The 27665-nt window shown below is 39.8% G+C and overlaps 9 protein-coding genes across 13 annotated transcripts in view; 4 read left to right on the top strand and 5 right to left on the bottom strand.

Moving 5' to 3' along the window:
* Window positions 1-27665, top strand: part of LOC129790342 (clavesin-2-like) — an 891203-nt gene that overhangs the window by 333475 nt on the left and 530063 nt on the right. The window lies entirely within an intron of this gene.
* LOC129790303 (chitinase domain-containing protein 1) lies at window positions 32-2658 on the bottom strand. The gene is made up of 3 exons (XM_055827759.1): window positions 2318-2658; window positions 987-1164; window positions 32-907 (listed from the first exon to the last, which is right to left on the bottom strand). Exons 1-3 carry the CDS (start codon window positions 2570-2572, stop codon window positions 162-164), a joined length of 1179 nt encoding a protein of 392 aa, XP_055683734.1. The 5' UTR covers window positions 2573-2658; the 3' UTR covers window positions 32-161.
* On the bottom strand, window positions 2751-5555 carry LOC129790171 (ATR-interacting protein mus304). The gene is made up of 5 exons (XM_055827542.1): window positions 5206-5555; window positions 4040-5141; window positions 3770-3968; window positions 2967-3708; window positions 2751-2899 (listed from the first exon to the last, which is right to left on the bottom strand). Exons 1-5 carry the CDS (start codon window positions 5354-5356, stop codon window positions 2772-2774), a joined length of 2322 nt encoding a protein of 773 aa, XP_055683517.1. The 5' UTR covers window positions 5357-5555; the 3' UTR covers window positions 2751-2771.
* LOC129790265 (cysteine desulfurase, mitochondrial) lies at window positions 5538-7608 on the top strand. The gene is made up of 3 exons (XM_055827702.1): window positions 5538-5724; window positions 5792-5874; window positions 5985-7608. Exons 1-3 carry the CDS (start codon window positions 5625-5627, stop codon window positions 7149-7151), a joined length of 1350 nt encoding a protein of 449 aa, XP_055683677.1. The 5' UTR covers window positions 5538-5624; the 3' UTR covers window positions 7152-7608.
* On the bottom strand, window positions 7548-8666 carry LOC129790386 (ras-related protein Rab-30). The gene is made up of 2 exons (XM_055827869.1): window positions 8312-8666; window positions 7548-8234 (listed from the first exon to the last, which is right to left on the bottom strand). The coding sequence occupies exons 1-2, from the start codon at window positions 8489-8491 to the stop codon at window positions 7791-7793; spliced, it is 624 nt and encodes a 207-aa protein (XP_055683844.1). The 5' UTR covers window positions 8492-8666; the 3' UTR covers window positions 7548-7790.
* Window positions 8699-9981, top strand: LOC129790369 (NADH dehydrogenase [ubiquinone] flavoprotein 2, mitochondrial). Its single transcript, XM_055827851.1, has 3 exons — window positions 8699-8803; window positions 8917-9435; window positions 9501-9981. Exons 1-3 carry the CDS (start codon window positions 8768-8770, stop codon window positions 9669-9671), a joined length of 726 nt encoding a protein of 241 aa, XP_055683826.1. The 5' UTR covers window positions 8699-8767; the 3' UTR covers window positions 9672-9981.
* On the bottom strand, window positions 9885-15271 carry LOC129790185 (peptide transporter family 1-like). 2 transcript variants are annotated; one of them, XM_055827563.1, is made up of 5 exons: window positions 15113-15271; window positions 14853-15055; window positions 12672-12909; window positions 11207-12606; window positions 9885-10481 (listed from the first exon to the last, which is right to left on the bottom strand). In XM_055827563.1, the coding sequence occupies exons 2-5, from the start codon at window positions 14871-14873 to the stop codon at window positions 10044-10046; spliced, it is 2097 nt and encodes a 698-aa protein (XP_055683538.1). In that variant the 5' UTR covers window positions 14874-15055; window positions 15113-15271; the 3' UTR covers window positions 9885-10043. The 2 variants fall into 2 exon arrangements, with proteins under 2 accessions (XP_055683538.1, XP_055683539.1); XM_055827564.1 differs by having other exon boundaries at window positions 15193-15262.
* Window positions 16329-27524, bottom strand: LOC129790180 (peptide transporter family 1-like). The gene is made up of 6 exons (XM_055827554.1): window positions 27244-27524; window positions 19308-19375; window positions 19160-19238; window positions 18928-19092; window positions 16886-18276; window positions 16329-16800 (listed from the first exon to the last, which is right to left on the bottom strand). Exons 1-6 carry the CDS (start codon window positions 27266-27268, stop codon window positions 16381-16383), a joined length of 2148 nt encoding a protein of 715 aa, XP_055683529.1. The 5' UTR covers window positions 27269-27524; the 3' UTR covers window positions 16329-16380.
* Window positions 19389-26732, top strand: LOC129790105 (uncharacterized). Of its 4 annotated transcripts, none has more exons than XM_055827341.1 (2): window positions 19389-20378; window positions 20462-26732. In XM_055827341.1, exon 2 carries the CDS (start codon window positions 21152-21154, stop codon window positions 26525-26527), a length of 5376 nt encoding a protein of 1791 aa, XP_055683316.1. In that variant the 5' UTR covers window positions 19389-20378; window positions 20462-21151; the 3' UTR covers window positions 26528-26732. The 4 variants fall into 4 exon arrangements, with proteins under 4 accessions (XP_055683316.1, XP_055683319.1, XP_055683318.1 ...); XM_055827344.1 differs by having other exon boundaries at window positions 19389-20546; window positions 20620-26732; XM_055827343.1 differs by having other exon boundaries at window positions 19389-20619; window positions 20703-26732.

Raw genomic sequence — 27665 nt, 5'->3', positions numbered from 1 at the left:
TTTTTTTTTAAATAATAAGCATGGTGTGAAATACTTTTTAGAAAAAAAGACATTTTAATTCAGTTCAGCTGAACACTTACAAAAATCACTTAGAACCAGTTGCGACATTCACTTGAAATACTTTATTGTAAAATTAAGTTTTTCACCTTTTTTGTGCCTTTTTATAGTAAATCGTAGAAATAATCAAGTCCTTGACCAAGTTCCCACAGCGAGAGCCCCGTGCCTAGTTCTTGGGCTAATTCAATGCGTTTCTTGATCGAATAGAGCGTTGGGTAGAAGACAATATGACGACCAGTTGGGGTTTTGACTTCAAAGAAATTTTCAGCATCCTTCTCATCGTGCTGCAGCCTCCCCTTGACATACTTCAGAAGTCTCAAGTACTCATGCCCCACAATTGGACCACCACCCTCGGGTGTAAAGTCATTTCCATACATATTGAGACCAAGGAGAATCTTTTTCCTCTTCTCCCGGTAATTTGGACTTGTGGATGGACAGAAGAACTCAACTGTATCACGTACCCACTTGATAGGGGCATTTGGTCCGGGCCTCTGGGCATTTGAGTAGTCGTACGCCATTACACAGTACCCACTAACGTAGTCAAAGAGATAGTCAAAATTCTCTTGTGTGAATAAATCATACAAATGATCCCTTCGTGGTGGGATCGCCATGTAAACGAGCTTCTTCTGCTCCAGCAACGGCTTGGAAATATCAATGACGAGATCGTATAAAAATGGATCATCCATCCGGAGAGCTAATGTAGCCCAAACTTCCAGGACAATGCCATCAAAGCGGTACGTATCGCAGGCATTGAGAATAATTCGTGAAACTATCTTACGTTCTTCGGGGTAGGAAAGAAGTTTCGAAAAGTCTTCATCTTTGAATTTGTCAAATAGGACTCGTGGTGTAACTGAAAGGTGAGAAAATTACATATTTGCATTGAAAAAATGAAATTTTTATGGTTTTTTTTATTTTGTGTGCAAACTTACTTTTAGTCTTAAAGCCGCTATTCCTTTTCACATCTTTCATCCATTGCTCATCAACATCGTGCATTCCCGCCAATTCATATTGCTTATCACCTTTTCGCAGAATCTGTAGCCATATCGGTGCTACTACATCGAATTTTGGGCTGAATGTTTTTGCAATATCATATCCATAATTATTCCACTGCAACGACAAAAAAAATAATTTTATTTTGCAAGCGTACTGCTAAGCAACCGCTTGACCGATCAATGTTAAACGTTACACAAGACCGTTTACCGCTAAAAACAAATTAAAAGTATTTAAGAAAGTGATCGCCTGACGTTAGAAAAATAAAACAATGCTATAAACGTTAGAAATTAGGAGAGTTATACTTTCCTGAAGATTTGTTAAACGTTAGATAAGGAATGCCAAACATTTGAGAAGAAATGCCAAACATTTGATAAACACACATTACAAATGGTAAGCAATTTGTATAAAAGTCATATGTTAGAAAAGTCAAACGTTAGAAAGGATTTATCAAACTTTAAAAAAAATGCCAAACGTTAGATAAGGCAATCATTTGAAAAGAAATATCAAAAATTAGTGGGCCTGGGGTGCAGTGGATAGAGCGCTTGAGTGCGCATCCAAAGGTCGCCGGTTCGAATACAGAACCCGGCAACGCGCCCCATCCGCCAACGTGCAATTAGATCACGTTGACCGGTTGGATCAGGAGATTGATACACTCCTATCTGTAAAATGGCCCACACGTGGTAGTATCTAGCAAGGCCTCCCACTACTTCTCCGCAAGGAGAACAACAACATCATATAGGGCGGCCGGCCCTGTTCCTATATGGGACGTAGCGCCAAAATATTTTTTATATATCAAAAATTAAAGAAAGAACGCCAGAAACTTCACGTAATGGAATAAACGTCATTAGAAAAGTCAATTTTTTGAAAAGATGTCAAACGTTAGAAAAGAACGAACGTCAAACGTTAAAAAAAATATGCCAAATGTTAGATGAAGAACGTCAAAGGAAAAAAAGAATGTCAAACGTTAGAAAATATTAAAATCATAATGAAAATTTGACGGAAAACGCGGGAAAATTGCCAAAAAACTTCTTGTGCGAGTGAAACAGAATCAGGGACGGGAGAGTGAGAAAATTGAGATGACACGGCACGTGCATCCGTCTCATTTCCTCTTCAATCATTAGTACCAAAAAATAGCAGTGGTGGCTTTTGGAACTACATTTAGGGCGCCAAATTCAAAAAGTAGTCAAAAATACAAAAGGAATGGGGGGTCGGAGGGAAGGATCTTGATGGCAAATCGCGCGGTTTTGACGAGTAATAATTTTCTTACCGGTGTTACATATCCTAAAACGGTTCCTTTGAAATTCCTCAAGGATGTATTCCTGTAGTAAGCTCCATTTTCAACTAAAATCTCCTTCGCACTCGGCTCTTCGCGTATCAGGTGCTCCCTTGTTGTATCAATGGGCCCCTTGCGGACTTTCAATTCGGCGTTTTTACTCCCTTTTTGTCCTTTCGACGGTGACAATGTACCGGATACGATGGAAATAAGACTCAAGATTACAATTAACTCAATATCTAGTCGCATTCTACTTTTTTCAATGTAAATCACACGGAAAAGTAGAGCCGACAAAATCACAAAATATTCTCTCTCTCTGCTTTGACAACTTCCACGACCGCATGGATAGAGAGATAAGAGAGTATCCGAGGTTGCTTTTGAAAAGTAACGGTTTTGAGCATGCGGAGAAAATGTTGAAAAAAAATACTTTTTAACTCTTATATTTAATTTAGAAAAAGTTTTTAGTCACTCCGTCCAAATAATCATCATGTGGATCAATTGGGGTGTTCTCACTATCAGATCCACAGAGAGGATCGAAAACAATCAAATTCATATCGAGAGTTTCCGTGGCGAATTCTGCAAGGAAAAAATAGAAGAAAATATATTAATTTTTTTCATCTTGCACACCTCATTGTGGACTTACTGTGACTGGGACCAAAGTCAAAGTATTTATAGTTGTACTTGGTGATGTTGTAGATTTTCTGGAGGCGATTCTTCACGTGATACCCTCCGTATTTCAGCACATTCCTGTTGCTGCTGTCGCTGAAGATGTTATTGAGTAGCATAACACCTTGTTGGGCAATTGCTGATGTTCTCTTGCACTTTACTTTATCCCTCATCATCCAGTGATTGAGGCAAAAATGCATGAGCACCACAACGCACGATCCTATTTTGTTGTAGCAATTGCACTGACTCCGTGCTGGAAAGTCCTTCATCCACTGCGTATGTTGCCCAAAGCAAATGGAGAAGAAATTCACTGTGTTCAGCGTTAATTCCATCATAGAGTCCATATACCATTGATTTTGTACTTCACTCTGCTTAACTTCCAGGCATGTTGCTTCCAAGAGGGAGCAGAAAACCTGCAGCACGCACGAATCTTCGGTGAATTGTTGAATTTTGTAGCCATCGTGAACATTGTACGTATCCCGTGGGCTTGAGTGACAGAGCAATTCAAGGAATTTCGATGCAATGCCTTTTGACAGAATCTTCAGGAGTATTCGCATCAAGATAAGAAGACCATTCATACTGGGACGCGTGAAGACGATTATCTTGAAGAATTCACTTGCAAAAGCAAGATGATCCTGATTCTCCTCAATTTGATCCACCAATGAATCAAAGAGAACCGTTGATGCATGAATTAGCATAACGTGATTTATGATATTTGTCTAAAAGGACATTCAGTTAAAATTAAAATTTATCTTAAATGGAGAAAAAATAGATACTCACGGCATAACCCATATCATAGACGATCTTCATTAAAACTTTCAGGAAGCTCAGCTTTTCATCAATGAAGAAATTCTCATCGTCATTGGGCACGGGAATTTCTTCAAGGAGATAATCAATCAATGGAAGTTTCGTACAGGCAGATGCAACAATGGCCAGGAAGCGTCTCCCAACTAAACAAACCTCAGACGGAAAGAGTTTTCTGACCACAAAAATGGGAGTTTATTAAAATTAATTAATTGAATTGAAGAGAAAACAGCAAAATATACTTACTCAACTTGAAATAGATTAATCTCCCTCTCAAGCTGAGAATCTATTTTCGAAAAATCACAGAGATGCTGATACTCAATGGTTGGATTGTACTTGGAATCGGTGTAATCTGTAAATTCAAGCCGCAATGAATACTTCTGGATCTGGCAGATGCCTTTCAGGGCTAAACTCTGAAGCTGTCTGTACACCTCAGTGCACCCCGGAGCATCTCTGTGGGATCCCAAGACCACTGAGAGGGAATTTTGGAATTCAATCGTGTACTTTGTGAGTCTCTTGTCATGATCAATGGCACGCTGTCGTGTGTTGTAGCGAAACATATCCATTGCCATACACGTAGGATACTCCTGCTCCAACATGGTGAGTTTAGGAAGATTCACAGCAAACAATTCATCCACAGGGGTACCAAAGGTGTGCTTCATTGGCCTCTCAAAGGCATTCTTCAGTGCTGACTCATTTTCAAGGGCTGCAATGATTTTATTTTGATCCTCCACCCTTCTCATTAGGGTTTTCTTTATTTTCTCTGCCTCCGCATTGGATCCCGACGGTGCACTACCAGCACGATTAATCTTCTGTGCCTGCTCAAGTTCATTCCGTAGTATTGTTATCTCTCCATCTTTCTGCTGATACTTTTCGAAGGTTTTTGAATTTTCCATCTTCAACTTTTCATTTTCCTTCCGGAGAATCTTTATTTCATTCATGAGGTAATCCACTTGAGTGTTGGGATTGTTCTCTGTGCCACAAGGGCCAGAACTGGTGCGCAATTTGGGAGTTTTAGGAGGATTTTCTGCATTCTTCTGAGGAACTTTGTCATTGTTTGCTCTGGACGGACCTGGGGCATCTCGGTCAACGTCTTCTGGGAGATCCTTGAAGAAATCATCATCTCCACCAAATAAATCAGGAACTGCTGGATTATTCTTTCCCACCTGTGTACTTGCATTAACCTCCCGGCTGAAGCGATCGAATGTGATGTCGGTTAGATCAATTACATTTGTTGGTTGGACGATCTTCTCAACTTGCTCAGCATACTGAGATGCCAGCAGGATAAAGTCATCAGGATCATCATCCCAGAGATCTGTTTTGTTTGTACTTGTACTATCGGGTTGAGCTGAAAGGAAAAAAAAGAGAAAATGAAAGAAAACTTCTAAACCTCTTTTGTCTTTATGCCTTACCCTTAGGAGGGGAATCTGGGATCTGCACAGATGAATTGCTTTGAGATTCACTGCCCGTGTTGAACTTGACATTGGATGTGATCTTTAGATCGAGTTTTGCTCTTTTATTCGTGAATTTGTTGTGAATCACATTTGAGAATCTTTTCGACATCTTCTAAAACTTCTCAAAAATCCTGAAGAACACAATTTATTCCTTATTTAATTGCTTTTTATTAACACCAAACAGCTCACAAAATTAACATCAAATCAAGTTTTAGCGCGCACCGACCGAGGTTTTGTTTCGCAACATAAAATTGACATTTATGTTTTGTTTTGTTTTTTTTTGTTATCAGCTGATTCGTGTTTATTGCATCGCAATTTCCACTTTGTTATTTTTTCCAATTAAAAAGTGCAGAAAATAGTGAAAATTTTTTGAGAAAATGTATCAAATTATTAGGAAAATTTCCTCAAATGGTTCATCTCTCTTTCAAACATGCAGACCATTGATTTTGTGGCAGAATCCGCGACTTCTCTCAAACGGCAAGTGAAGTTGACTTTGTGAGGTTATGTTGTTGAAAATCTAAAGGAATTTTCGCATTTTCCACAGATATAAGATCAAAATTCAGTATTAGTGATGAAGTATTGGACGGAAGACCCCTCTATCTTGATGCTCAAGCCACAACACCCCTCGTGAGTAGAAGGAAATTTCTCAATTTCCTGTTGTGAAATTTTGACCGAGTGCCCAGATGGGACTAGTGAGTACAGGACAGACATTCAAGTGAAATTTTCCCTTTGAACAGGATCCTCGAGTTCTCGATGCTATGCTCCCGTATCTCACGAGCTACTACGGAAATCCCCATTCACGGACACACGCATATGGGTGGGAAAGTGAGGATGCCATGGAGAAGGCTCGTGCCCAAATTGCCGGACTCATTGGGGCTGATCCGAGAGAAGTGATTTTCACATCAGGAGCCACCGAATCAAATAACATCAGCGTCAAAGGCGTTGCTCGATTCTATGGGGAAAAGAAACGACATGTAATCACCACACAAACTGAGCACAAGTGCGTCCTGGACTCTTGCCGCGCTCTCGAGGGGGAGGGCTTCCGTGTGACGTATCTACCCGTTGGCACCAATGGTATTGTGGACCTAGAAGAGCTGGAGAAGGCAATCACACCTGATACATCCCTCGTGTCTGTGATGACAGTGAATAATGAGATTGGTGTGAAGCAACCTGTTGCGGATATTGGAGCTCTCTGCCGCTCAAAGGGTGTCTTCTTCCACACAGATGCCGCCCAGGCTGTGGGGAAAATCCCCATTGATGTGAATGCCATGAAAATAGACTTAATGTCCATATCCGGGCACAAAGTCTACGGACCCAAAGGCGTTGGAGCAATTTACGTGCGGCGTCGTCCACGGGTGCGAATTGAAGCAATTCAGAGTGGAGGTGGTCAGGAGAGGGGGATACGCAGTGGAACAGTCCCAACACCCCTTGCAGTGGGCCTAGGGGCTGCCTGTGAGATTGCTTCGCGTGAAATGGAGTACGATCACAAATGGGTCACCTTCCTATCGGATAGGCTCCTCAAGAAAATCACCGAAGCCCTTCCGCAGGTGACCCGCAATGGGGATCCCACACAGACATATCCGGGTTGTCTCAATCTCTCCTTTGCCTACGTCGAAGGGGAGTCTCTGCTGATGGCACTAAAAGACGTCGCTCTATCGAGTGGATCTGCTTGCACTTCGGCATCTCTGGAGCCCTCCTACGTACTCCGTGCCATTGGAACGGATGAAGATCTCGCGCATAGTTCTATTCGTTTCGGCATGGGGAGGTTCACATCTGTCCAGGAAGTGGATTATACAGCGGAAAAATGCATTAAACACGTTACACGGCTCAGAGAAATGTCACCCTTGTGGGAAATGTTCCAAGAGGGAGTGGATTTGAAGACAATTCAGTGGTCTCAGCATTAGAAATTTTCCAAGAACTTCAAAATGATCGTATTTCTGCGAAAAGAAGGTTTTTTATGTTGTGATGTGATCCTCAAAAGAATCAATAAATCTTCAGTCATCGTTCTTCTGTGAGAAAAATCTACTTAAGAAGACTTTTTGTGACGTTTCAATGGTGTTTTAGTCCCTTCATCAGGTACTTGACAGATAAAAATGTTTTAAGGGTTTAAAGTTAGAGTTTAAACATCACACACAAGCAAAATTAATTGAAATTGGATTAATTAGAAAACTTTAGCGAAATACGATCATTTTGAATGAATAATGGTTAAAATCCCAGTGTAGATAAAATAAATTGCAGCATAGGACGAAGAGTGATAAAAAACCCGATAATGACTTGCTAAATATTATATAAAAACATTCTTTAAGCGGTGGAATAAATGTATATTATACGTATATTAAATATATATAAAAGTGACTTCAATTCACTGTCTGATTGAGAATTAATTGGGACTTCCTGTCTCTGAGTGAACCCCTTTTTAGTTTAACATTTCAATATTCGATTGGGTGGGAGTTCACTCGAAAGAACAATGTAAATTGGACAAGGGAGTGTGTGTACTTTAGAAAAAAAATAATCTAAATAAAGAGAAAAAGATCCTAGCGATCCTAGCATATACACGAAGGATCCTGACCCTCTTCTGCAGGCTCAATCTTAAAGCCATGCTGCTCCAGGGCTTGTAGTTCAAAGCGTGATCGATTGCTAGTGACGAGCTGGGTAGCAATGTCCCGGAACATCTCCTCAACTCCTTCGCCGGTCTTGCAGGACGTTTTGTATGTAGCACTAATGAGACTTTGGCACTGCTCGCAAAATGCCTCCATATCGGAATCTGTAACTTGGGGTGTGCCAGCCTCCAAGTCTGATTTGTTCCCGCACAAGTAGATTTTGGCATTTTCTGCATAGGTCACAATTTCCAGCATATGCTGGGAGAGAGAGTGGAAGCTAGCGGCATTATCTAGGGCAAATACCAATATAGCAGCCTCGGCGAATTTGTAGTAGCTGGATGTAATGGAGGCCACTCTCTCCATACCACCCGTATCCCAGAGTTGCAGCTGAAAAATGCATTAAAAAAAAGAGAAAATCTAGATTAAAAAAGCTTGAAGAATTTCCCATAAAACCTCCCAAATACCTTAATTTCTTTATCACCCACTGTGTAGCCCTTCTCGTAGTGATCCAGGCCAAGGGTAGACTGCCGATCGGACGTTGGCACAAAGGTATTATTGAGAAATCGCCGGAAGAGGCTGGATTTTCCCACACCGTATTCCCCACATAGGATTATCTTTTGTTCTGGAATTCGCACTAAAGCCATCACAGCCGCGGTGGGAGGGCCTATTAAACACTTTCCTACTGCCCTCAATTCAATTAACAACAATTTCAGTGCTATGGGAAAGAAACTAATTAAAATGCAGAGGGCAAAATTGTTTTGTTTTCTTTTTATCTCTTTCTCAAATCGCTGCTCAATTTGCGAACCTTCACAGCTGATTTTGACAGCTCTCCTAGCGGAATTTGTGCAAACTACTCCATTTGTCTTGTTGTGTTGGAAAAATCCTTTCAGCCGCTCATTTTGCGGAAAATCCCCGTGAAAATGCTATCAAAATCAAGGAATATTGTACAGAAACTTGTAAGTATTGCGAGGATTATGCAAAAGTGCTAGATAATTGGAAAGTTTTGCAGAAATTGCATTACATAACAAACATAACCTCAACTAAATGTTTTGATTTTTTTCCTGGATAGTGGGGATCTGCGAGATTCCTCCAAACTTCTGCCACGAAATGCAGCGATAATTTGTTCGTGCACAGGGATACACCCGAAGACAATCCCAATATCCCCTTTGAATTTACCGCAGAGAATAAGAAACGTATTGAGGCAATAATGAGTATCTATCCGGAGGGGCACAAGAGAGCCGCAATGATTCCTCTTTTGGATCTCGCTCAGCGCCAGCATGGATGGCTTCCAATTTCAGCCATGCACAAAGTTGCTGAGATTCTGCAGTTACCCAATATGCGTGTGTACGAAGTGGCAACATTCTACACCATGTTCATGAGGAAGCCAACGGGGAAGTATCACATTCAGGTGTGCACGACGACCCCTTGCTGGCTCCGTGGCTCCGATGAAGTACTCGAGACGTGCAAGAGGAAGCTAAATATTGGGGTTGGTGAGACAACCAAAGATAAAATGTTTACAATTTCTGAAGTTGAATGCCTGGGAGCTTGTGTCAATGCACCAATGATGGCCATCAATGATGATTACTACGTGAGTTAAAAATTACGTTTTTTCTTCCGGGAGGAATTAGCTAAATATTTATTTATTTTCCACAGGAGGATTTGTCAGCAAAGGATACAGAGGAAATTCTTGAGGATTTGAGTAAGGGACGCAAACCTGTGGCTGGACCAAGAAGTGGTCGTTTTGCATCGGAGCCCAATGGTAAATTAACATCATTGACGGAGGAACCAACAGGACCTGGTTTTGGACTACAAGCCGGTCTGTAGAGGATGAATATGTAAGTTATTCAACCCGTGAAGAATGTGAGTAGAATAAATTGAGTTATATAAAAAAAATATATAAAATTATTTGATTTAAAATTCTTCTAAATGCGAAAGGAGCTGAAGTTCTATCTCATTTGAAAAGAATTAATTTATTTTCTTATGATGATCCACAATTGCCCCGTTACTCTACAACACAAAGAATTATTAGTCTTATTATTTTTTTATTTATTATTTTGATTTATTTTTCCTGTACAAATGTACTGTAAATACTTTACATTACATTAAATTTTACATTAGGTAATTTTAAAAAAAATGGAAAACAGTATACAATTTTTAGGACGCAATTGTTGAAGGATTTACTTTTAAAAGGAAATGCTAATCTTCATTGTAGGCCTTATTTGCAATACCCTCCTTATCGGGTTTCTGCTCCATTTGGATGCTACTCTCAATGGGTTTATCACCCTCATTTCCCTCATTGGCATCATCATGTTGTACATACTTATATCGCATGGCGATGAGAATAAAAATTCCCATATCAATCAACATTAGTACGGCAAATTCGAAAAATTCCGCAGCTTGTGATTCGAAAAATTTCAAGTGTGTCAGTGCAACGACAATTACATTCCCAATGGCCACCGTGAGGAGCCAACATGCCTGAAGGACGGATTTCATGCTAACAGGTGCTTGTGAATAGGAAAATTCTAGGCCCGTCACAGAAAACATAACTTCTCCGGCAGTCATGACGACGTACTGTGGAATTTGCCATAGCATATGGACGGAATTTTCGGGAGATAAAATTTCCTCCTTTAGATTCTGTTGGGAAGAGAGAAATAATTATTGAGAAATAAAATTGATTATCATTTTGCTAACAATTTGTTCAATGAGTTACATTATTATTGAGTAAACTAAACTATGGCCATGCACCTTGTGATTGTACCGAAGTAAACAAAGAGCGATAAGAAAATTTTGTCCTTGTTAACAATAGAGTTTTTTTTTATGAGAAAATCCAAAGAAAATTTACAAGCTCTCTATGCTGCAATTTGGAATGAATTTATGATTGAGAAAACAATTACATTTTTAAATCGATTCCCATTGAAACATATCGGTTATGTTCTGCCGAAAGGCAATCATATCAGGCTAATAGTTGGGTATTAGTAAAAAAAATAATAGATAAAAAATACTTGGATTAAACTCAAATATTTTCTTTAAAATAGGGCCAAGGACTATTTTGAGAACTTGATGAAAATAAAAGAAATAGAAAACGTGCCCAAATTAGAAAATAGTAATTCCTCATCAAAAAAATCTGTTCTATCGTTCAATTTATTGGGAAAGAAAAAAAACTCTTTAAGCCAATTTATTAGACATTGGAAGATTTATTTTCAATGTGCGTTTTCTGAATTAATAATAGGTAACAAATCTGATTAGTTTTCCCCGTAAATTGACCTCCTGCACGGCCTTAGCACGATCAAAAACCTTTTAGAATGTTATTCCAACTCCATTTCTTATTTGAAAAAAAAAAGGAAAGACAATATACTCACGATTACATCATTTTCTCCTCTGGTTAGGAGGTACGTATAGACTCCTCCTGTTCCAACAGAAATCTCCCCAATTGCAGCATCAGTATCGTTGTTTTTGATAGTCCACCGACCTTCAGGTACGTCGATTCGGTCGAAATTCTTTATATGAATATCCGTAGATGACTCTTTGTTAACAAGTATCAGAGTATCATTGAAGTTCATGAGGAATCGTACAACAGGAATGCCAAACTTTGATTTTGTCGGAGAATCTTCATACTGTGCGTATTGCAATTCACCATTTTGGTGTGCAAAGAGACTTAATCCAAGAACCTGCTCCTCCACGGGATTCACGTTAAATGCTAGAGAAGCCGGACAGTTCGTTGTGGCGCTGCCACTACTCAGTTCTGCCGATCCTTGCCATGTTGCATTGCTGTCTAAGCTGATATGACCACTTAGGAATACCCCCTGAGGTTGTAGCGTCTCAGTGATATGGTCAGCAAGTTTAAAATTATATTGGCATGGCAATGGATTGTAAATGCGTATTTGAGTATATCCAATTGATGGCGTTGGTTCATGCAGAGACTCAAGTTTTAGTTCAATTAATCCCGAAATTGTAAATGCAATAGCAGCCAATATTCCGCCTAGTGTGAGCTTCTGCAGGGGCCTCCGTATGCCCACTTTTCCCAATAAGGGATACACAAAGACGTCGAAGAGTGGGATGAATGCAAGAATTAACAATGGGTTGATTACCTGCATTTGATCGGGTTTTATAGTTATCGGACCAACTCTCCCGTCCATTCGTGTTGCCTGGAATGTCCATCGGGAGCTCTGTTGATCGAATAGGGCCCAGAAGAAGGGGAGTGGTAGGTAGAGAACGAGAATTTTCAGCAAGATCTTCACATCTTTCACCAGAGTTTTGCCATATTTTGGTTCTGCATACTCCAACCAATGTGATCTAGGGTTGACTTTCTTCTCCTTTGACCACGATGCAATTGCATTGCCAATGCACTTTGACACGAGTACGATCATATTGCCCGTGGGCTTTGTGACGGTATAGAGGGATCTTCCCAAGACGAAGATTACAATTGAAACAATCATTAGGACAGCTGGAACGCCAAATGCCAATGAATAGCAATCCATCTGACCGAAGCAGTGAACATCCTCCCTAAGCGCGGGTGTTAGGAGTGTTGAGATAAATGATCCAGCATTTATAGTGAAGTAGAAGAGAGAAAAGAATTTTGCCAGTGATGCTGCCTGTTCTGGCAATTTAAATTGATCTCCTCCGAAGGAAGCGACGCAGGGCTTTATTCCTCCTGTCCCCGTTGCAATGAGCAACATACCTAGGATAGTCATAGCATGTACTGGCAAATTGAGAGGAGGTATGGCTCCCAGAGAAATAACCACACTACCGATAGCATAGACTAGAAGTAAATGAAAAGTATTCAATTTTAATGTTTTGCAGACGAAAAAAAAATTATTTTCTTACCTATCGATAAGAAGAAGATCGTTTTGTACTTTCCGAGCCAACTATCGGCTACAATGGCACCAATGAGTGGGAAGAAATATACCAGACTTACGAAAATATGAAAGATTTCCGTCGAGGTATCATCGTTGAAGTTTAATTTTGACCTCAGGTACAGGACAAGGATTGTTTTCATGCCATAGAAGGCAAATCTTTCGGCAAATTCATTCAGCAAAATGAATATCACGCTCCGAGGAAAATTCTGCAATGTTAAAATGCGATCTTTACACCATAGAATGCACATATTTTTAGGAAATAATTAGGTACGAAATGTGTGAATTAAATTTAATCAAATGAAGTGTGATAGAGGTGTGAACTAAATTTTAAAGTTTCATTTACTATTTATAATGTAGATCATTTTAAAGTTTATGGTGATGAGATTTTAAGAATAATGGACCAACTTTTATTGTGTTTGATGAATTCTTTATTAACGTTTCTTTAACCCTTTGAGGACCTATGCGACGTGACTGTGTCTTGTTAATTTTTTGATATTTTACGATAAAACAGTTTTGTTAAAAACTCGCAGGGTCAGGAATTTAAAAACTGAAAAACTAAAATCTGGATTTTTAACAAAAGTTCAAAAGAAGGCTCTAAAAATAGTTTTACAAAATTTCACCTGCTGGATCCCCTACGGGCCTTAAAGAGTTAAGCTCTAAACCAAGACAGTCGGTAACTAGTTGATCTCTTTTTTTTTTGCTGAGCACTTTAAACAAGGAAACTACTTCAGTTTCAAGTATGAGCTTAAAACATTAAAACATTTTACTTTAACGTGGGTTTTTACACGGTACTTAAGATTGGAATTTTAAGTTGTGCCATACTTTTGTTAAGAATAGGCACATGGCAGCTCTTAAGTATCGAACAATGACGATTAATAAAGGTTTAATTTTCTTTGTTAAAACGTTAGATTTTTCTTTAAAATTTAGTTAAATTAATTTTTAAAATGAAATAAAAATGATTATTGTTCAAAAATTAATATTTCTTCGTTTTTTTTTCAATATATTCTTTTTTGTTTACCTTCTAAAAATGAATATAAAAAAATGAGTTTTTGTCAATATTTAAAAAGAATTGCATTAAAATTTTATTTAAGAACGTTTAATTGATAAAAACGTCTAGAACTGTATGGTAGAATTTATAAGAAATTAATGACGCTAATCGTGTAAAAGAAACCTATAAAAAAAATACCACAACAATTTAACATCTCTTTAATATAGTTTTAATATCTTTTTTAATTCTTTGAAAATTAAATGTTTTATTGTCTTTTCTTCTAAAAGCGTCCCAACGTAGATCCAAGGTTGCTTTTGTGTAGTATAAATATTATGTCATGATGTGAAAGAAGAATGTCTACATTTGGAATAAATGAAAGTAAAAAATACAATTTTATGGGGAGAAAATCACGTGGGCAGAAGATTTAAGAAAAAGTCATTCATTGCAAAATAATCTTCTTGTGCTCATTTCGATGAGATTCACTTTTTAAACGTTTTTGGCGAGATTGATTTGCACAATTTTTTCTCGTTACAAAGAGCATCAACTTATAGCTTTGCAATTTACAGTTTTTGTTTGATTTTATTTAAAGTTTTGTTTTCTGTATCAAATCTCTCTAATGTTTGCTCTTATCAAAATTTAAATAGATATTTTTTTTATAACACGATGTGTAGATATAGTTGAATAATAATTGAATATGTTAATATTTACATGGAGTAAACAAATCGAGTATATGTAATTCAAAAAACTGCGTTTAATAGTAATAATTTCAAATCTATTTTGTTAGCTGCATGAAGGTGAGATGATCACGATTATTCTTTTTTTTGTTTTGGCTCTACGATACAAAAAGTATAGAATTGTAATGAAAAATTACAGTATATGACCTAAAAAACTTTATCTTATGGTAATTTGTATTCTTTAATGTGTTTTGGTGCTGTATTGAATTTTTTAACACTTAAATTTCAGTAAAAGAATCAAATGTTGTTTTTATACATATTACTATGTCAAGGTTCTCGAGAAAAATTTTATATGAATGCACAGAGCGTAACTTAAGAGCACAATAAAATGATAATTTGGGTTTTTGAGAGGTGTTCTTATCATGTGGGTCTTTTTTAAGTAAGTTACATACTACATTAAGAATAGTTAAGTCGTTCTATAAATTACCATTCCATTGTTTCGCGCCATTTTTTCACTTTCCACCGTGCCGTAGGTATGCTATTTTTTTGCGAGAAAATTGTAATTAATGAGAAAAAACACACACGTATATGAACTTTTATTATTTTCACTTTTTTTTGTCGCTCACAGCAGCAGGAAAAATGCTTAATTTTCACTTTGTTCCATTATTTTTTGCACAGTTTTTTTCCAACCTAAACGACAAAAATTGAACTTTTATGTGTGAAGAATAAATAATTTTTTACTCCCACCTGTAACACTAATAAATCATTTAATGTAGAAGTTTTTTTTAAGTGAACAATTAACGGCAAGAGATGTGGATTTCTCTCACAGTCTTTCCGACACGTTTCAGCAAACAATAATTGAAGATTTCCGATCCGATGCCACTGGCATACATACACCGACTGATTTGCCATAAGCACGATCGTTTCGACGTATCATGTGTGAGGCCTACCCCGGAGAACCACTTTTTTTTTCAATTTATGAGAGCGAAAGAGATGACAGAAATATTTTAAAGTAAAATGGAAAATCAGAATTACTACGTGATGAAACTGTAATGCATAAATTAACTATACTCTCCCATTTCACAATGCCCAGCAGTATAAAATGCGTATCACCAAAAATATAATATGTACATATTTTATTACATCGCATATGATGGCTTTTATTCATTCAATTTATCTATTTACCTTAATTATTTAGGCTGCTGTTTCGATGCTCCCACAACTTTTCACTTTGATGTGGGGCTGAATTCAGATATTTGACTGATGCAAAAATATCTTATTTAGTAGTTTGTGGAGAAATTTAATCTCAAAATATTTTTTTAATGTTTAATAGTTTTAAATATTTTCTTCCAATTAGATTTAAAAATCTGGGGAAAGATTATTCGCGTAAAAGTGACGTCATATTTGCATTTTTTGGTAAATATATACAAGCTTTTCCTGGCTAATCCCAATGCGATGGAGAAAGGGAAGTCTGGTGAATTATTATATTTTTCTTAATTTTTATTATGCAACTATCGATTGTTTCTTTGTACATATATAAGACTTCACATAGAAAACGAATAAATTCCTTTTGCTTTGCTTCTAAAAACTGAGTCAGTAGTACTTAGAATACAGTTCTTGGATTAGTTATGTCAGTAGGTCTTATTATACGAATTTACAAATTAATTGTTAAAACAATTTACGTCAATTATAGTCTAAATTTTTGCCTTTCTTCAGAATACACATATTTTTTACATTAATTCCTCAGAATACAGATGTCAATGATCCTGATGTTACAAAATTCATGGAATCGTATTTTACATTAATTTCGCATAAAGTACTAAAGCATGAGAATTATTTGATACCTTACCACGAAAATAAGGCTATAATTTAAGAAAATTATAGCTTGTATTTTTCCATCATAAAGCATCATCAAAAAGTAGCACAACACTGCAAATACCTTATTAACATAAACACCAAAACATATATTTTTTATTCTTTATTTGGAATATATTTTTTCTGGACTTTAATACATTTTAGTCTTCTTTCAAATTGGAAGTGGAGAGTGTGGTTGCTTTTTCATTATTTGTATCGTTGGCATCAGATTTCGTCTTATTGTCATCCCCAACACCACCCACATATTTGTAGCGCCATGCGAGAATTGCAAATATTCCCATGTCGACGAACATTAGACCGGCAAATAGGAAGAATTCAGCTGCTTGAGAATCGAAGATTCTGGCACTAGCAATAATGGTTACAATCACATTCCCCACGCCGACCGTTAGCTGCCAAGCAGATTGAATGACGGATTTCATACTTTCTGGACTTTGGGAGTAAGAAAATTCAAGACCAGTCACGGAATACATAACTTCGCCCAATGTGAGGACAATGAACTGAGGTGCAATCCAAAGAATATTCATAGAATTAGGCTCAGATACTTCAACTAAATTCGTAGTCTGTAATTGAAAAAAAAAAAGAAAATTGGAAAATTATAAATTTTCTAGGATAAAAATAGATTTTTTTTTAAAAAGATTTACTCACAAAAACATTAGTACTTGTTTCAATGAGAATAATCGCATAAACACCTCCTAATCTCAATTCGTACTGTGCTACAGTGATGTCATTGACAACAATATCGTAAGTAGAGGGCCAAATATCACCCTTTTCCATTTGAGTTGTGATATTCTCATATCTCATCCTGAAATCATCGTGAATATCCTGGAACGATATACTGTGTGTAGTCTCCGTGTTGGCTAGAACTCTTATAATAGGATATCCATTGTAAGACTTTTCGGGATCATCTTCAAAGCCCACAACTTCATCGCGATTGATAAAGTAACTCGTTGCAGTTGCTGAAGTCAGTACGAATGTGCCACTAAAGGTCTCAGTGCAGGCTGGGTTATTGGATGTCATTGAATATGTGAAAGATTGTGTATTCTCCACTTCTATATGCCTCTCTGTGAATGACTCCATTGAACTTATATCGAAGTTCAAATGATTGGGGATGTTGGTTGTGACGGAATATGTGCATGGCATGCCATTGAAGACACGCAATTGTGCTTCCCCTGCTTGGGCAATGACAGGATAGGTTTTGGCCAGTTGAATTTCGAGGATGGCTGAAATAATGAATGCCACACCAGCGAGGCATCCGCCCAAAGTCAATTTTTGCAGTGGTCTCCGGATGCCAATTTTGGAAAGCAATGGGTAGAATGCAATGTCGTACAGTGGGATGAAGATCAAGATGAGAGCAGGATTGATCACTTGCATTTGATCGGGCTTAAAATTAATCGCTCCAACTTGACCATCCATACGTGTAGCCTGGAATGTCCATCTTGATCCTTGCTGGTCAAAGAGTGCCCAGAACACGGGTAGGGGGATGTACAGGACAAGAACATTGAAGAGTGTCTTAATTTCCGTAATAAGTTCTTTTCCATGCTTTTCTTCGGCGTAGTCAAGCCAGTGCTCACGAGGATTCGTTTTACGTTCCTTCCTCCGTACAGAAAGGGCATTTTTAATGCATGAAGATACACGAACAAGCATATTTCCTGCTGGTGGTTTTAGCACGTACAAAAATTTACCAGCAACAAAGATTAGGATTGAGGTGAACATAAGAATGGCTGGTACACCAAATGCCAATGAGAAGCACGAGTCCTTTTCGAAGCATTGCACATCCTGACGAAGAATTGGGGTGACTAGGGTTGAGATCATCGATCCGGTGTTGATTGAAAAGTAGAAGAGTGAAAAGTACGTTGCCATTTGCTTAAGCTGTTCAGGTAGCTTAAATTGATCGGCTCCCAGAGCTGTTACGCATGGCTTAATACCACCAGATCCGATTGCAATTAGGAATAGGCCGATAATTGTTATAGCAGTGGCAGGAAGATTAAGTGGTGGCATTGCACCCAAGGACAGTAGTATGGAGCCAATCACGTAAACTGGAATGAAAAGAGAAATTTTTTAAGAATTTAGTTTAAGATTTAGGAATCCAGTTCAGGTTAGCATAGTAGTTTTCTTTTTAATATAAAATTTAGTTTAATTTAGTTTACCAAACACTCTCCATGGATTTGCCACTGTTAGCTTTAAGTCTAATCAAATCCACTTTAAAAACAAAGGACATTGTATTTGTTATGCTATGACTATAACAACAGTTCTATAAAATGGAATCTCAAGCGATTTTATAAAGTTTCTAAGTAGGTACCTGAATCTTAATCTTATCGCACTTTTCATATTACAAAAGCGTTTAAGTATCGCAGCAAGATTCAACAATGTTTTACCTGCGTAATCAATAGAGTGTACTTAATTGTCGTGTGCAAACTAACGATAACATCTCATTGCCTTTTAAAGTACATAAATAAAACTAAGAAATAAATAAATTAGGTGTCTGTATTAAAATCATATCATTCGAACTATTCAATCTAATTCTAAATAAATCTCAAAATGAATATAAAGAAAGAGATCAACAATAATTTTGTACTAAAGAAATTCTATAAGCTTTGGAATGCAGTAGGAATTGTTAGAGAGAGAGAGAGAGAGGGTTTATTATACGGAAAAAGGTTATCTGTGGTGTTGTTTGAGTGGAAACTCACCGATTGATAAGTAGAGGATTGTGCGATATTTTCCAAGCCATGAGTCCGCAATGATAGCTCCAACAACCGTGAGAAAATACACGGCACTAGTGAAAGAATGGTAAATAACAGTGGCAGTATCCTGATCGAATAGTAGTTCCCTCGTGAGATACAGCACCAAGACCGCTAAAGATAAATAGGAGTCATTGAAATTTATTTAATCGACATGAGCAAACATTTTGTTAGAACTTACTTCTCATGCCATAGTAATTGAATCTCTCGCAGAGTTCATTGAGGATGATGAATCCTATTTGCTTAGGATACTTGTATTTCTATGGACAAAAGAATTATGTTTAATTTTTTATGCTTTAAAATATTTGCACAAAAAATTGCAAATTTACCTTCTGTTGTCCTTCTTCGTCGGTTGCCACCGCCGTGTCTGCATTGGAATTATCATTTGCAATGGTATCTGTTGTAAAATACATAACACGTACGAATTATCAATTTAATTCTCTTTATTTATTTACTTGTCAAAAGGAAATAAATACTTGATTGAAAGTAAATAAAATAATTGTTATATACAATAGAAGACAAGGAAATGAAAACAATTTTGATTGGAAAGCCCCGTAATTACTAATACAGCATTATCGAATAAATACCACCCCCTTCAGCTTTAAAGACACGTTTCAATGGGAGATAGTCAAATTTTTTTTTATTGATTCTCAAGTGAAAAATATCTCTTAACACACGTAATCTAGAATTCTTTCGTAAATAACAATCTTTACTATCTGCGACTCATACAGACGAAGAGTCCATTGTGATAATCACCAATCAATCAAAATACACAATGATTATGTATGTAGAGCAATATTGGCCTCTTCAGGTATACTAGATAAAAGACTGAATGGTGGGCCATAAAAGAGTCAAATTTGTTGAGTATAAGGCGATGAAAACAATTGATATCAGTGTCAAATGAGAATACTTTTTGCCTTGGTAAGAGGAGGAACGGTCTCATATTGTGGAGAAGAGAGGGTGCGTAGAAGTACAATAGATAAGTTTTTGGGGGTTCTCACTAGGTAACAATTTTGATTGATCACAGTGTGGGAATTCGTTATAAATAACCGTTAGTTTTAAAACATATGAATTTAGCCACCGGCGGCGCTGTTGTCAATAGGAAAAAAGGAGCGACAGACCGCCATCTTTATCTTCTGTCAATGTTCTTAGAAAAATGTAATGTGAGAATTTTGTGAGTGGAAATAAATTGAATTTTTCTTGTTAATTAATTATGAAATAGAGAGAATAAAGTGTTGGAGAAGAAACTAGAGACATTTCTTTGTGTGAAGCAAGTGGAGGAAGTATCGTGGAAGCGGCCGCTAGAGGAAAATTGAGGGATCTTTACCTGCACAGAGACTCGCACGTTTTTTTCGGTCACTTCGACCCGAGTCCTTACTAATCGCCTATGCATCTTGCAGGTAAAGAAGCGCCCCACTATTGAGTACTGCCCAAGTTGCTAATATTGAACGTATTCTTTCTCTTCCCCACCACGATACCAAAGGTAAAGAAGCGCCCCCATTGCTGGTACAGCTATAGAAGCTAATGTTGATTTGTATTCTTTCTCTTCCCCACCACGATACGCAAAGGTAATTACACATTATCCTCACATTTCTGGTCACTTCGACCCGAGTCCTTACTAATCGCCTATGCATCTTGCAGGTAAAGAAGCGCCCCACTATTGAGTACTGCCCAAGTTGCTAATATTGAACGTATTCTTTCTCTTCCCCACCACGATACCAAAGGTAAAGAAGCGCCCCCATTGCTGGTACAGCTATAGAAGCTAATGTTGATTTGTATTCTTTCTCTTCCCCACCACGATACGCAAAGGTAATTACACATTATCCTCACATTTCTGGTCCTTCGTGGGAAAAGCAATTAGCCCTACATTGCTTGATCAGGAGTCGACGCAGATTCCTTCTTTGACCGAGCTACTACAGCTCTCTTGACCGAGCTTCTACAGCTCTCTTTGACCGAGCTTCTACAGCTCTCTTGGAACGAGCTTCTACAGCTCTCTTTGGCCAGAACAACGAGTGATCTCTCCCTTCTCCGTCACTACTTGCTGACGTCACACTTGCCCAGGGACGGATTTGTTGTTCTTCTACCTCTTCTTGTGCGAAGCGAAACACACACTGGGCTTTGTTACTTACAGAGCATTTACTTGGGCTACATTTGAGTCTGCGTGAGCAACAAAATGGAGCAACAGCTTTCGGCGCTTCGTGTTGAGAGAGGAGTCCTGAAGAGGACAATCACATACATTGAGAAAAAGGTCGTGGATCAACCTGACCTTCCTGCTTCGTCTGCCACCACACTGCTTGCTAACGTTCAATTTACATTGGACAAATTCATCAAGGTGCAGGCGCATATTGAAACTCTCGCTAGTGGACAAGCAGAGACTCTCATCCGGGAACAAAATGAGGGTGATGCTTTCTCGGGCAGATGTACGGAGCTGCAACTGACCCTCTCGGAAATTGCTGAAAAAGTCAAACCCAATGTTCAACAGGGCGCTGATCATTGGTCACAAGCTTTGTCCAGTCAAACGGACCTTATGCGAAAAATGCTGGAGTTGCAAAGCAGCTCAAATTCCAATGGCAATGGAACACGCACTAAGCTACCGCAGCTCAAACTTCCCGCTTTCGATGGCAAGTACACTGACTGGCCACAATTCCGCGACGCTTTCCAAAGTGCCATACACAACAATCGGGATCTCATGCCAAATGAGAAAATGCAGTATCTCAAAATGTCCTTGTCTGGCAGTGCTGCGGAGGACATCAGTCACATACCGATCTCTGACGATACGTATGCGACCACCTGGGAGAGACTCACATCACGGTATGAGAAAAAGGTTCACCTCGTGAATTCTTACATCCAACAATTCATGGCACAAACACAGCAAAAAGTGGATTCAGCGTCCGATCTTCGCTCTGCTAACCTCAAATACAGGCAAATTATCGACGGTCTCAGGGCACTGGGGCCCGAATGTTTGTCAATCGATATGTGGCTCATCTACATGATGAAATCGAACATGAACGAGAAATTTAGGACAAAGTGGGAGGAAGGAAAGAGCTCGGATCAGCTCTCAACACTCGATGAGTTCTTTGAGTTCATGACAAAGATGACGGATGTCATGGAACGTGCTAATCAAGGAACTACGGGGACAACTGCTTCGACACCCAAGGAGCAGAAACCCAACAGCAAGCCATCCAAACCTGGATTCAAATCTCATCATACAAACTCTGCTCAATGTCCGGAGTGCAACAGCACTCATTTGTTGCATCTTTGTGACAAATTCAAGGCTCTCGCGCTTAATGAAAAGCGTGATCGGATGTCGCAATTCCATCTTTGTTTCAATTGCTTGAGGCCGAATCACTCGGCAAAGAGTTGCCCATCCAAATCCAGCTGCCAAAAATGTGGTAAACGTCACCACACCTTGTTGCATCCGCCATCCACGGATCCTGCTCCAAATGGCGCCGCACAACCTGTGCAACCGAAGCCTGCGCAACAAGTTCCTGCTTCGCAACCTTCGCTGCCTCAAGCCTCACCACAAACCCCTGCGCCTCAGGCACTTCCTGCAGTGCAATCTACTCCAATCTCGGGAATTACAATGCACCATTCTTCCATCCACAAATCTCTGCTACCGACTGCTCTCGTGAATGTGAAGGATGTCCACGGAAACTACCAAGTTTGCCGTGTGCTTATTGATGGCGGAGGAGAGTGTACAATGCTGTCTGAGGAATGCGCCCAGAGGTTGGCCTTGCCAAGGTCAAAGGCGCACATTGCTGTCTACGGAGCTGGTGAGGTTCTTGTGGGTCACAGCAAAGGACTTGTACATTTGGAAATCTCGTCGAGATACGATCCACAGAACAAAATCAACGCTGATGCTTACGTCATGAACAAAGTGACGTCCAATTTGCCGTCTACGAATCTCTCTGGGTCACAATGGAGACATCTCCAACAGCTACAGCTCGCTGATCCCAATTACAAAGTGCCTGGCAAAATTGACATCATCATTGGGGTGGAATACGCGAGCTACATCAATCTGCCTCAAATTCTAAAGGGTGACGCTGGAGAGCCCGTAGCGCAACTTACCATTTTTGGCTGGACTGTGAGTGGATGTGTCCAGGGCACACCCACCCGACTCACATCGCTGCACACTCATGCCTCGGAGTGTGATCTGAATGAAACGCTACAGAAATTCTGGGAATCTGAGGAGGGTTGTCTGGTGGACAAGAAAGCTCTTCTCACTGCTGAAGAAGCTTTGTGTGAAGAACACTTCGCGCAAACACACACTAGGGACGACACAGGTCGTTATATCGTCGAGATGCTCTTCAAAAAGGACCATGCTCCGTTGGGTAACTCGAGCGCAACTGCTTTGGGTCGTTTCAAATCGCTGGAGCGACGATTCGAAAAGGATTCAACTCTCCGTGATCAATACATTGCCTTCATGGATGAGTACATTGAGATGAATCACATGGAGCTTGTCACTGATCCGAAGGTTCTTCAGGATCATGAGTCCTACTACTTGCCACATCAAGCTGTTCTCCGACCTTCCAGTGAGACCACCAAGCTTCGTGTCGTCTTCAACGCCTCTGAACCTACACGTCCGAACAACCCCAGCTTCAATGGCATACTGGTTACAGGTCCTACCATTCAAGATGACCTTTTGGTATTGCTTCTGCGCTTTCGGACGTACAAAATTGCTTTTTCTGCCGATGTGGAAAAGATGTACAGGCAGATTCTGATCGCAAAGAAATTCAGAGACTTCCTACAGATCTTCTGGAGACGCGACCCGCGCCAGCCAATTCGAACTTATCATCTCAATACAGTGACATATGGGACCTCATGTGCCCCATACCTTGCCGTGAGAGTGCTTCATCAAATCGCCATGGATTACAAGGAACAATTTCCAGAAGCATGTCAAGCCATTATCTCATCTTTTTACATGGACGATCTTCTTTGTGGAGCGGATTCCATTGAAGAAGCCATAAAGCTGCAAAAGGACATTCAACATGTTCTCTCCCTAGGACAATTTAACCTCAGAAAATGGGCCTCAAATTCAAGTGAAGTTCTTCAGGAAATCCCACCGGAAATGAGAGCTATCACACCGGAAGAGGTTCAACTGCACTCAAAGTCCATCTCTGCTCTTGGTCTCAATTGGGCACCAGGTGAAGACTATTTCTCGCTGCTTCTAGAAGCTCTTCCCTCGGTTTCCACAAAACGCGACTTGTGTGCAGCTGCTGCAAAAATCTTTGACCCGCTTGGTTTTATTGCTCCTGTCTCTGTGAAGCTCAAGATGATGTTCCAAGCCCTTTGGCTGACCGGCTCCGCTTGGGATGACGAACTACCACCAGAAGTTGCTGCTGCCTACAAACGAATTCAGGATGAATTTCATTTGCTACCTCAACTTCGCATCCCTCGGCGAATCCCATCTGTGATGAAGAGCCTGGTTCTTCATGGATTTGCCGATGCTTCCAAGCGAGCTTTCGGAGCTGTGGTGTATGCTAAAGGCATCGATGGAGTTGGAAACTCTGTCATTGAAATTGTGATGGCTAAATCTCGAGTAGCTCCACTTAAGCCAATCACCATCCCCCGCTTGGAGCTCAAAGCTGCTCGTTTGCTCGCTGAACTGATCGCCAAAATCAAAAGCTCGTGTCCCCATAAGGAGGTACAAATTCATGCGTGGTCAGATTCAACAACGGTTCTTCAGTGGCTTCAAGAACCACCTCGCTCATGGGATCAATTCGTGGCTCGTCGTGTACACGAGATTCAAGAAGTGGTTCCCCCTATTCACTGGCGCTACGTTCCAACTTCACAAAACCCAGCTGACTGCGTGTCTAGAGGAATTCTTCCAAGTGAGCTTGTGAACCATCCCCTGTGGTGGCACGGACCTCCGTGGCTCAGCGAAGAGGAAGACAAATGGCCAGCAAACAAAGTGATTGGAAAAACTGACGAAGAGCGCGCATCCCGTGCTATCGTGCTCACAACTCAGGTGGATGAGACTCATCTCCTTCACCAATTGATTCAAAATACTTCCGGGTATCTCAGAATTGTTCGCTTGGTGGCTTACCTGATGCGATTCTACAGGAACATCAGGGCTCAACTAGCCAAAGAGGAAGTTTGCAAGGGCTTTCTCTCAGTACAAGAACAACATGATGCTACAGTGTGTATTCTCAAATACATTCAACAAATCTCGTTTCCGGACGAGTACAAGTGCTGTGTCAAAGGACAAGAGGTTTCTCGTACGAGCAAATTGCGAACTCTTGTTCCTTTTCTGGACAAAGATGGACTGATGAGGGCTCAGGGACGACTGGAGAATTCTGAGTTTGACTACGGGACGCGGCACCCAATCATCCTTCCATCCAACCACAAATTCGTCAGGGATCTTGTGGTTTTTACCCACGAGACAAATCTTCATGCTGGTCACGCGATTTTGGCAAACACGCTCAAGGCCAAGTACTGGATTATTGGCCTCCGCTCTCTCACAAAGAACGTCACCAGGCTATGTGTGAGGTGTACCAAAGCCAGACCCCGGACTGAAACACCATTCATGGGGGATCTTCCGAAATCGCGCGTTGAGGAAAACCTGCCATTTGTGAGGACAGGTTGCGACTTTGCGGGCCCAATCAAGATTCGAGCTTCGAAATTGAGGAAGGCGCCGATTCAGAAGGCTTACATCTGTGTGTTTATCTGTATGAGCACCAAAATGATGCACTTGGAAGCTGTCAGCGATCTCAGCACTGATGCATTTCTGGCAGCCTTGAATCGTTTTGGAGGACGCCGAGGCTATTGCAAAACGATTTACTGTGACAACGGCTCTAATTTCATTGGAGCTTCCGGAACCACACGACAGGAAAGACTTGGTGGCATCCGGACTCATCAACATAAAGTGACTGCGAAGATGTCTGCGAGAGGGACTGAGTTCAAGTTCATTCCGGCCTACTCCCCTACATTCGGAGGCCTTTGGGAAAGAGGAGTAGCGAACGTGAAAACGCTCCTACGACGGGTTATTGGTGAAAGTCTACTCACGTTCGAGGAATTGTCAACTGTGCTAGTGCAAATTGAAGCCATCTTGAACTCTCGTCCGCTCTGTGCCAAAACATCAGACATCAACGACTTGGAGGCCCTCACTCCAGGTCATTTCTATCTCTTTCGGGCTCCAAATCTGCCACCAGAGCCCAATCTCCTGGAAACAAACCCAAATCGACTCAGCCGATGGTTGTATTGTCAACGGATGGTGCAACACTTTTGGCAACGCTGGCACCAGGAATATCTGACGTCCCTCCAGAATCGACCGAAATGGAATCAGAAAACACGCGACCTCTGCGTTGGGGATCTTGTTCTCATCCGAGACAAGGAGTTGAAGCCCACCTTCTGGAAAATGGGACGTGTGATGCGAGTAGATCCTGGAAAAGACGGGACTGTGCGAGTCGTCCTAGTGAAGACGCAGGACGGCGAGGAGAAACGTGCTGCCAACACCCTTGCTTGGCTACCCCTACCTACTGATCATGTGGACCCAGTTGTTGAGCCTCAGGATGGCTCAAGGGGGGCAGTATGTGGGAATTCGTTATAAATAACCGTTAGTTTTAAAACATATGAATTTAGCCACCGGCGGCGCTGTTGTCAATAGGAAAAAAGGAGCGACAGACCGCCATCTTTATCTTCTGTCAATGTTCTTAGAAAAATGTAATGTGAGAATTTTGTGAGTGGAAATAAATTGAATTTTTCTTGTTAATTAATTATGAAATAGAGAGAATAAAGTGTTGGAGAAGAAACTAGAGACATTTCTTTGTGTGAAGCAAGTGGAGGAAGTATCGTGGAAGCGGCCGCTAGAGGAAAATTGAGGGATCTTTACCTGCACAGAGACTCGCACGTTTTTTTCGGTCACTTCGACCCGAGTCCTTACTAATCGCCTATGCATCTTGCAGGTAAAGAAGCGCCCCACTATTGAGTACTGCCCAAGTTGCTAATATTGAACGTATTCTTTCTCTTCCCCACCACGATACCAAAGGTAAAGAAGCGCCCCCATTGCTGGTACAGCTATAGAAGCTAATGTTGATTTGTATTCTTTCTCTTCCCCACCACGATACGCAAAGGTAATTACACATTATCCTCACACACAGGTCATAAATTCCAAGTAATATGACTATATATTACATTGTCTATATTGCTATATATTAGGTATATTAACTATCATTTTCCGCTCTATATAAATCATGTGATACATTATGCGAAGAAAAATGCATTTTATTCCTTTTCTTTAAAAGAAAATAAATTAATAAAACTTACCGTCTTTATTTGGATCCTTCTCCATTTTGATGGAATTTACAATCCCTCAAAAACTTCTAGGAAATTATTTTTGATATTTTGGCACTACTACTCACGATCTTTTTTGCTGTTAGTTCAGTCACAAAAAATTCCTTTTCCTACTTCTTTAGCCGAAGAAGGAAAGTAAAATGAAGAGAATTGAATTTAAAAGTGAAAGTTTGGGTCAGTTTCCTAAGAACTCAACCTTTCCCATTGAAGATCGAAGACTGACTGAAATAAAATGTGTGGAATCCACGCGACGACGTCTAAAAAATAGCTCGTTCACTTTATCAAAATATATCTTCAACAATCCCAACGACTGATAATAAGGTTCCTCTTCGACGGTACACTTGGTGGTGGTGGCCCATTGAGATTCTTTACCAACAATAGGCTCCGTCAATATA

This window comes from Lutzomyia longipalpis, chromosome 2 (assembly GCF_024334085.1).
Source record: "Lutzomyia longipalpis isolate SR_M1_2022 chromosome 2, ASM2433408v1".
Taxonomy (NCBI): domain Eukaryota; kingdom Metazoa; phylum Arthropoda; class Insecta; order Diptera; family Psychodidae; genus Lutzomyia; species Lutzomyia longipalpis.
Note: the sequence above shows the minus strand (reverse complement) of the source record. Positions and strands in the feature narration are given on the sequence as shown.

What these genes read in the sequence shown, in the direction of transcription:
- LOC129790303 (XM_055827759.1), bottom strand. Translation starts at nt 2,572, where the DNA reads ATGCGACTAGATATTGAGTTAATTGTAATCTTGAGTCTTATTTCCATC. An exon ending in TTTTAGGATATGTAACACCG is followed by an intron (nt 1,165 to 2,317) that starts GTAAGAAAATTA and finishes TTGTCGTTGCAG; the next exon opens with TGGAATAATTATGGATATGA. An exon ending in TAGCGGCTTTAAGACTAAAA is followed by an intron (nt 908 to 986) that starts GTAAGTTTGCAC and finishes CTCACCTTTCAG; the next exon opens with TTACACCACGAGTCCTATTT.
- LOC129790105 (XM_055827341.1), top strand. Translation starts at nt 21,152, where the DNA reads ATGGAGCAACAGCTTTCGGCGCTTCGTGTTGAGAGAGGAGTCCTGAAG.
- LOC129790171 (XM_055827542.1), bottom strand. Translation starts at nt 5,356, where the DNA reads ATGTCGAAAAGATTCTCAAATGTGATTCACAACAAATTCACGAATAAA. An exon ending in CCCAGATTCCCCTCCTAAGG is followed by an intron (nt 5,142 to 5,205) that starts GTAAGGCATAAA and finishes TTTTCCTTTCAG; the next exon opens with CTCAACCCGATAGTACAAGT. An exon ending in TCTATGATATGGGTTATGCC is followed by an intron (nt 3,709 to 3,769) that starts GTGAGTATCTAT and finishes ATGTCCTTTTAG; the next exon opens with ACAAATATCATAAATCACGT.
- LOC129790185 (XM_055827563.1), bottom strand. Translation starts at nt 14,873, where the DNA reads ATGGCGCGAAACAATGGAATG. An exon ending in GATCTTCTTCTTATCGATAG is followed by an intron (nt 12,607 to 12,671) that starts GTAAGAAAATAA and finishes ATTTACTTCTAG; the next exon opens with TCTATGCTATCGGTAGTGTG. An exon ending in GAGGAGAAAATGATGTAATC is followed by an intron (nt 10,482 to 11,206) that starts GTGAGTATATTG and finishes TCTTCCCAACAG; the next exon opens with AATCTAAAGGAGGAAATTTT.
- LOC129790369 (XM_055827851.1), top strand. Translation starts at nt 8,768, where the DNA reads ATGCTATCAAAATCAAGGAATATTGTACAGAAACTT. An exon ending in GGAATATTGTACAGAAACTT is followed by an intron (nt 8,804 to 8,916) that starts GTAAGTATTGCG and finishes TTTCCTGGATAG; the next exon opens with TGGGGATCTGCGAGATTCCT. An exon ending in CCATCAATGATGATTACTAC is followed by an intron (nt 9,436 to 9,500) that starts GTGAGTTAAAAA and finishes TATTTTCCACAG; the next exon opens with GAGGATTTGTCAGCAAAGGA.
- LOC129790265 (XM_055827702.1), top strand. Translation starts at nt 5,625, where the DNA reads ATGTATCAAATTATTAGGAAAATTTCCTCAAATGGTTCATCTCTCTTT. An exon ending in TCCGCGACTTCTCTCAAACG is followed by an intron (nt 5,725 to 5,791) that starts GCAAGTGAAGTT and finishes CATTTTCCACAG; the next exon opens with ATATAAGATCAAAATTCAGT. An exon ending in CTCAAGCCACAACACCCCTC is followed by an intron (nt 5,875 to 5,984) that starts GTGAGTAGAAGG and finishes CCCTTTGAACAG; the next exon opens with GATCCTCGAGTTCTCGATGC.
- LOC129790180 (XM_055827554.1), bottom strand. Translation starts at nt 27,268, where the DNA reads ATGGAGAAGGATCCAAATAAAGACG. An exon ending in ACGAAGAAGGACAACAGAAG is followed by an intron (nt 19,239 to 19,307) that starts GTAAATTTGCAA and finishes TTTTGTCCATAG; the next exon opens with AAATACAAGTATCCTAAGCA. An exon ending in AATCCTCTACTTATCAATCG is followed by an intron (nt 18,277 to 18,927) that starts GTGAGTTTCCAC and finishes TTTTCATTCCAG; the next exon opens with TTTACGTGATTGGCTCCATA.
- LOC129790386 (XM_055827869.1), bottom strand. Translation starts at nt 8,491, where the DNA reads ATGGCTTTAGTGCGAATTCCAGAACAAAAGATAATCCTATGTGGGGAA. An exon ending in TGGGTGATAAAGAAATTAAG is followed by an intron (nt 8,235 to 8,311) that starts GTATTTGGGAGG and finishes TGCATTTTTCAG; the next exon opens with CTGCAACTCTGGGATACGGG.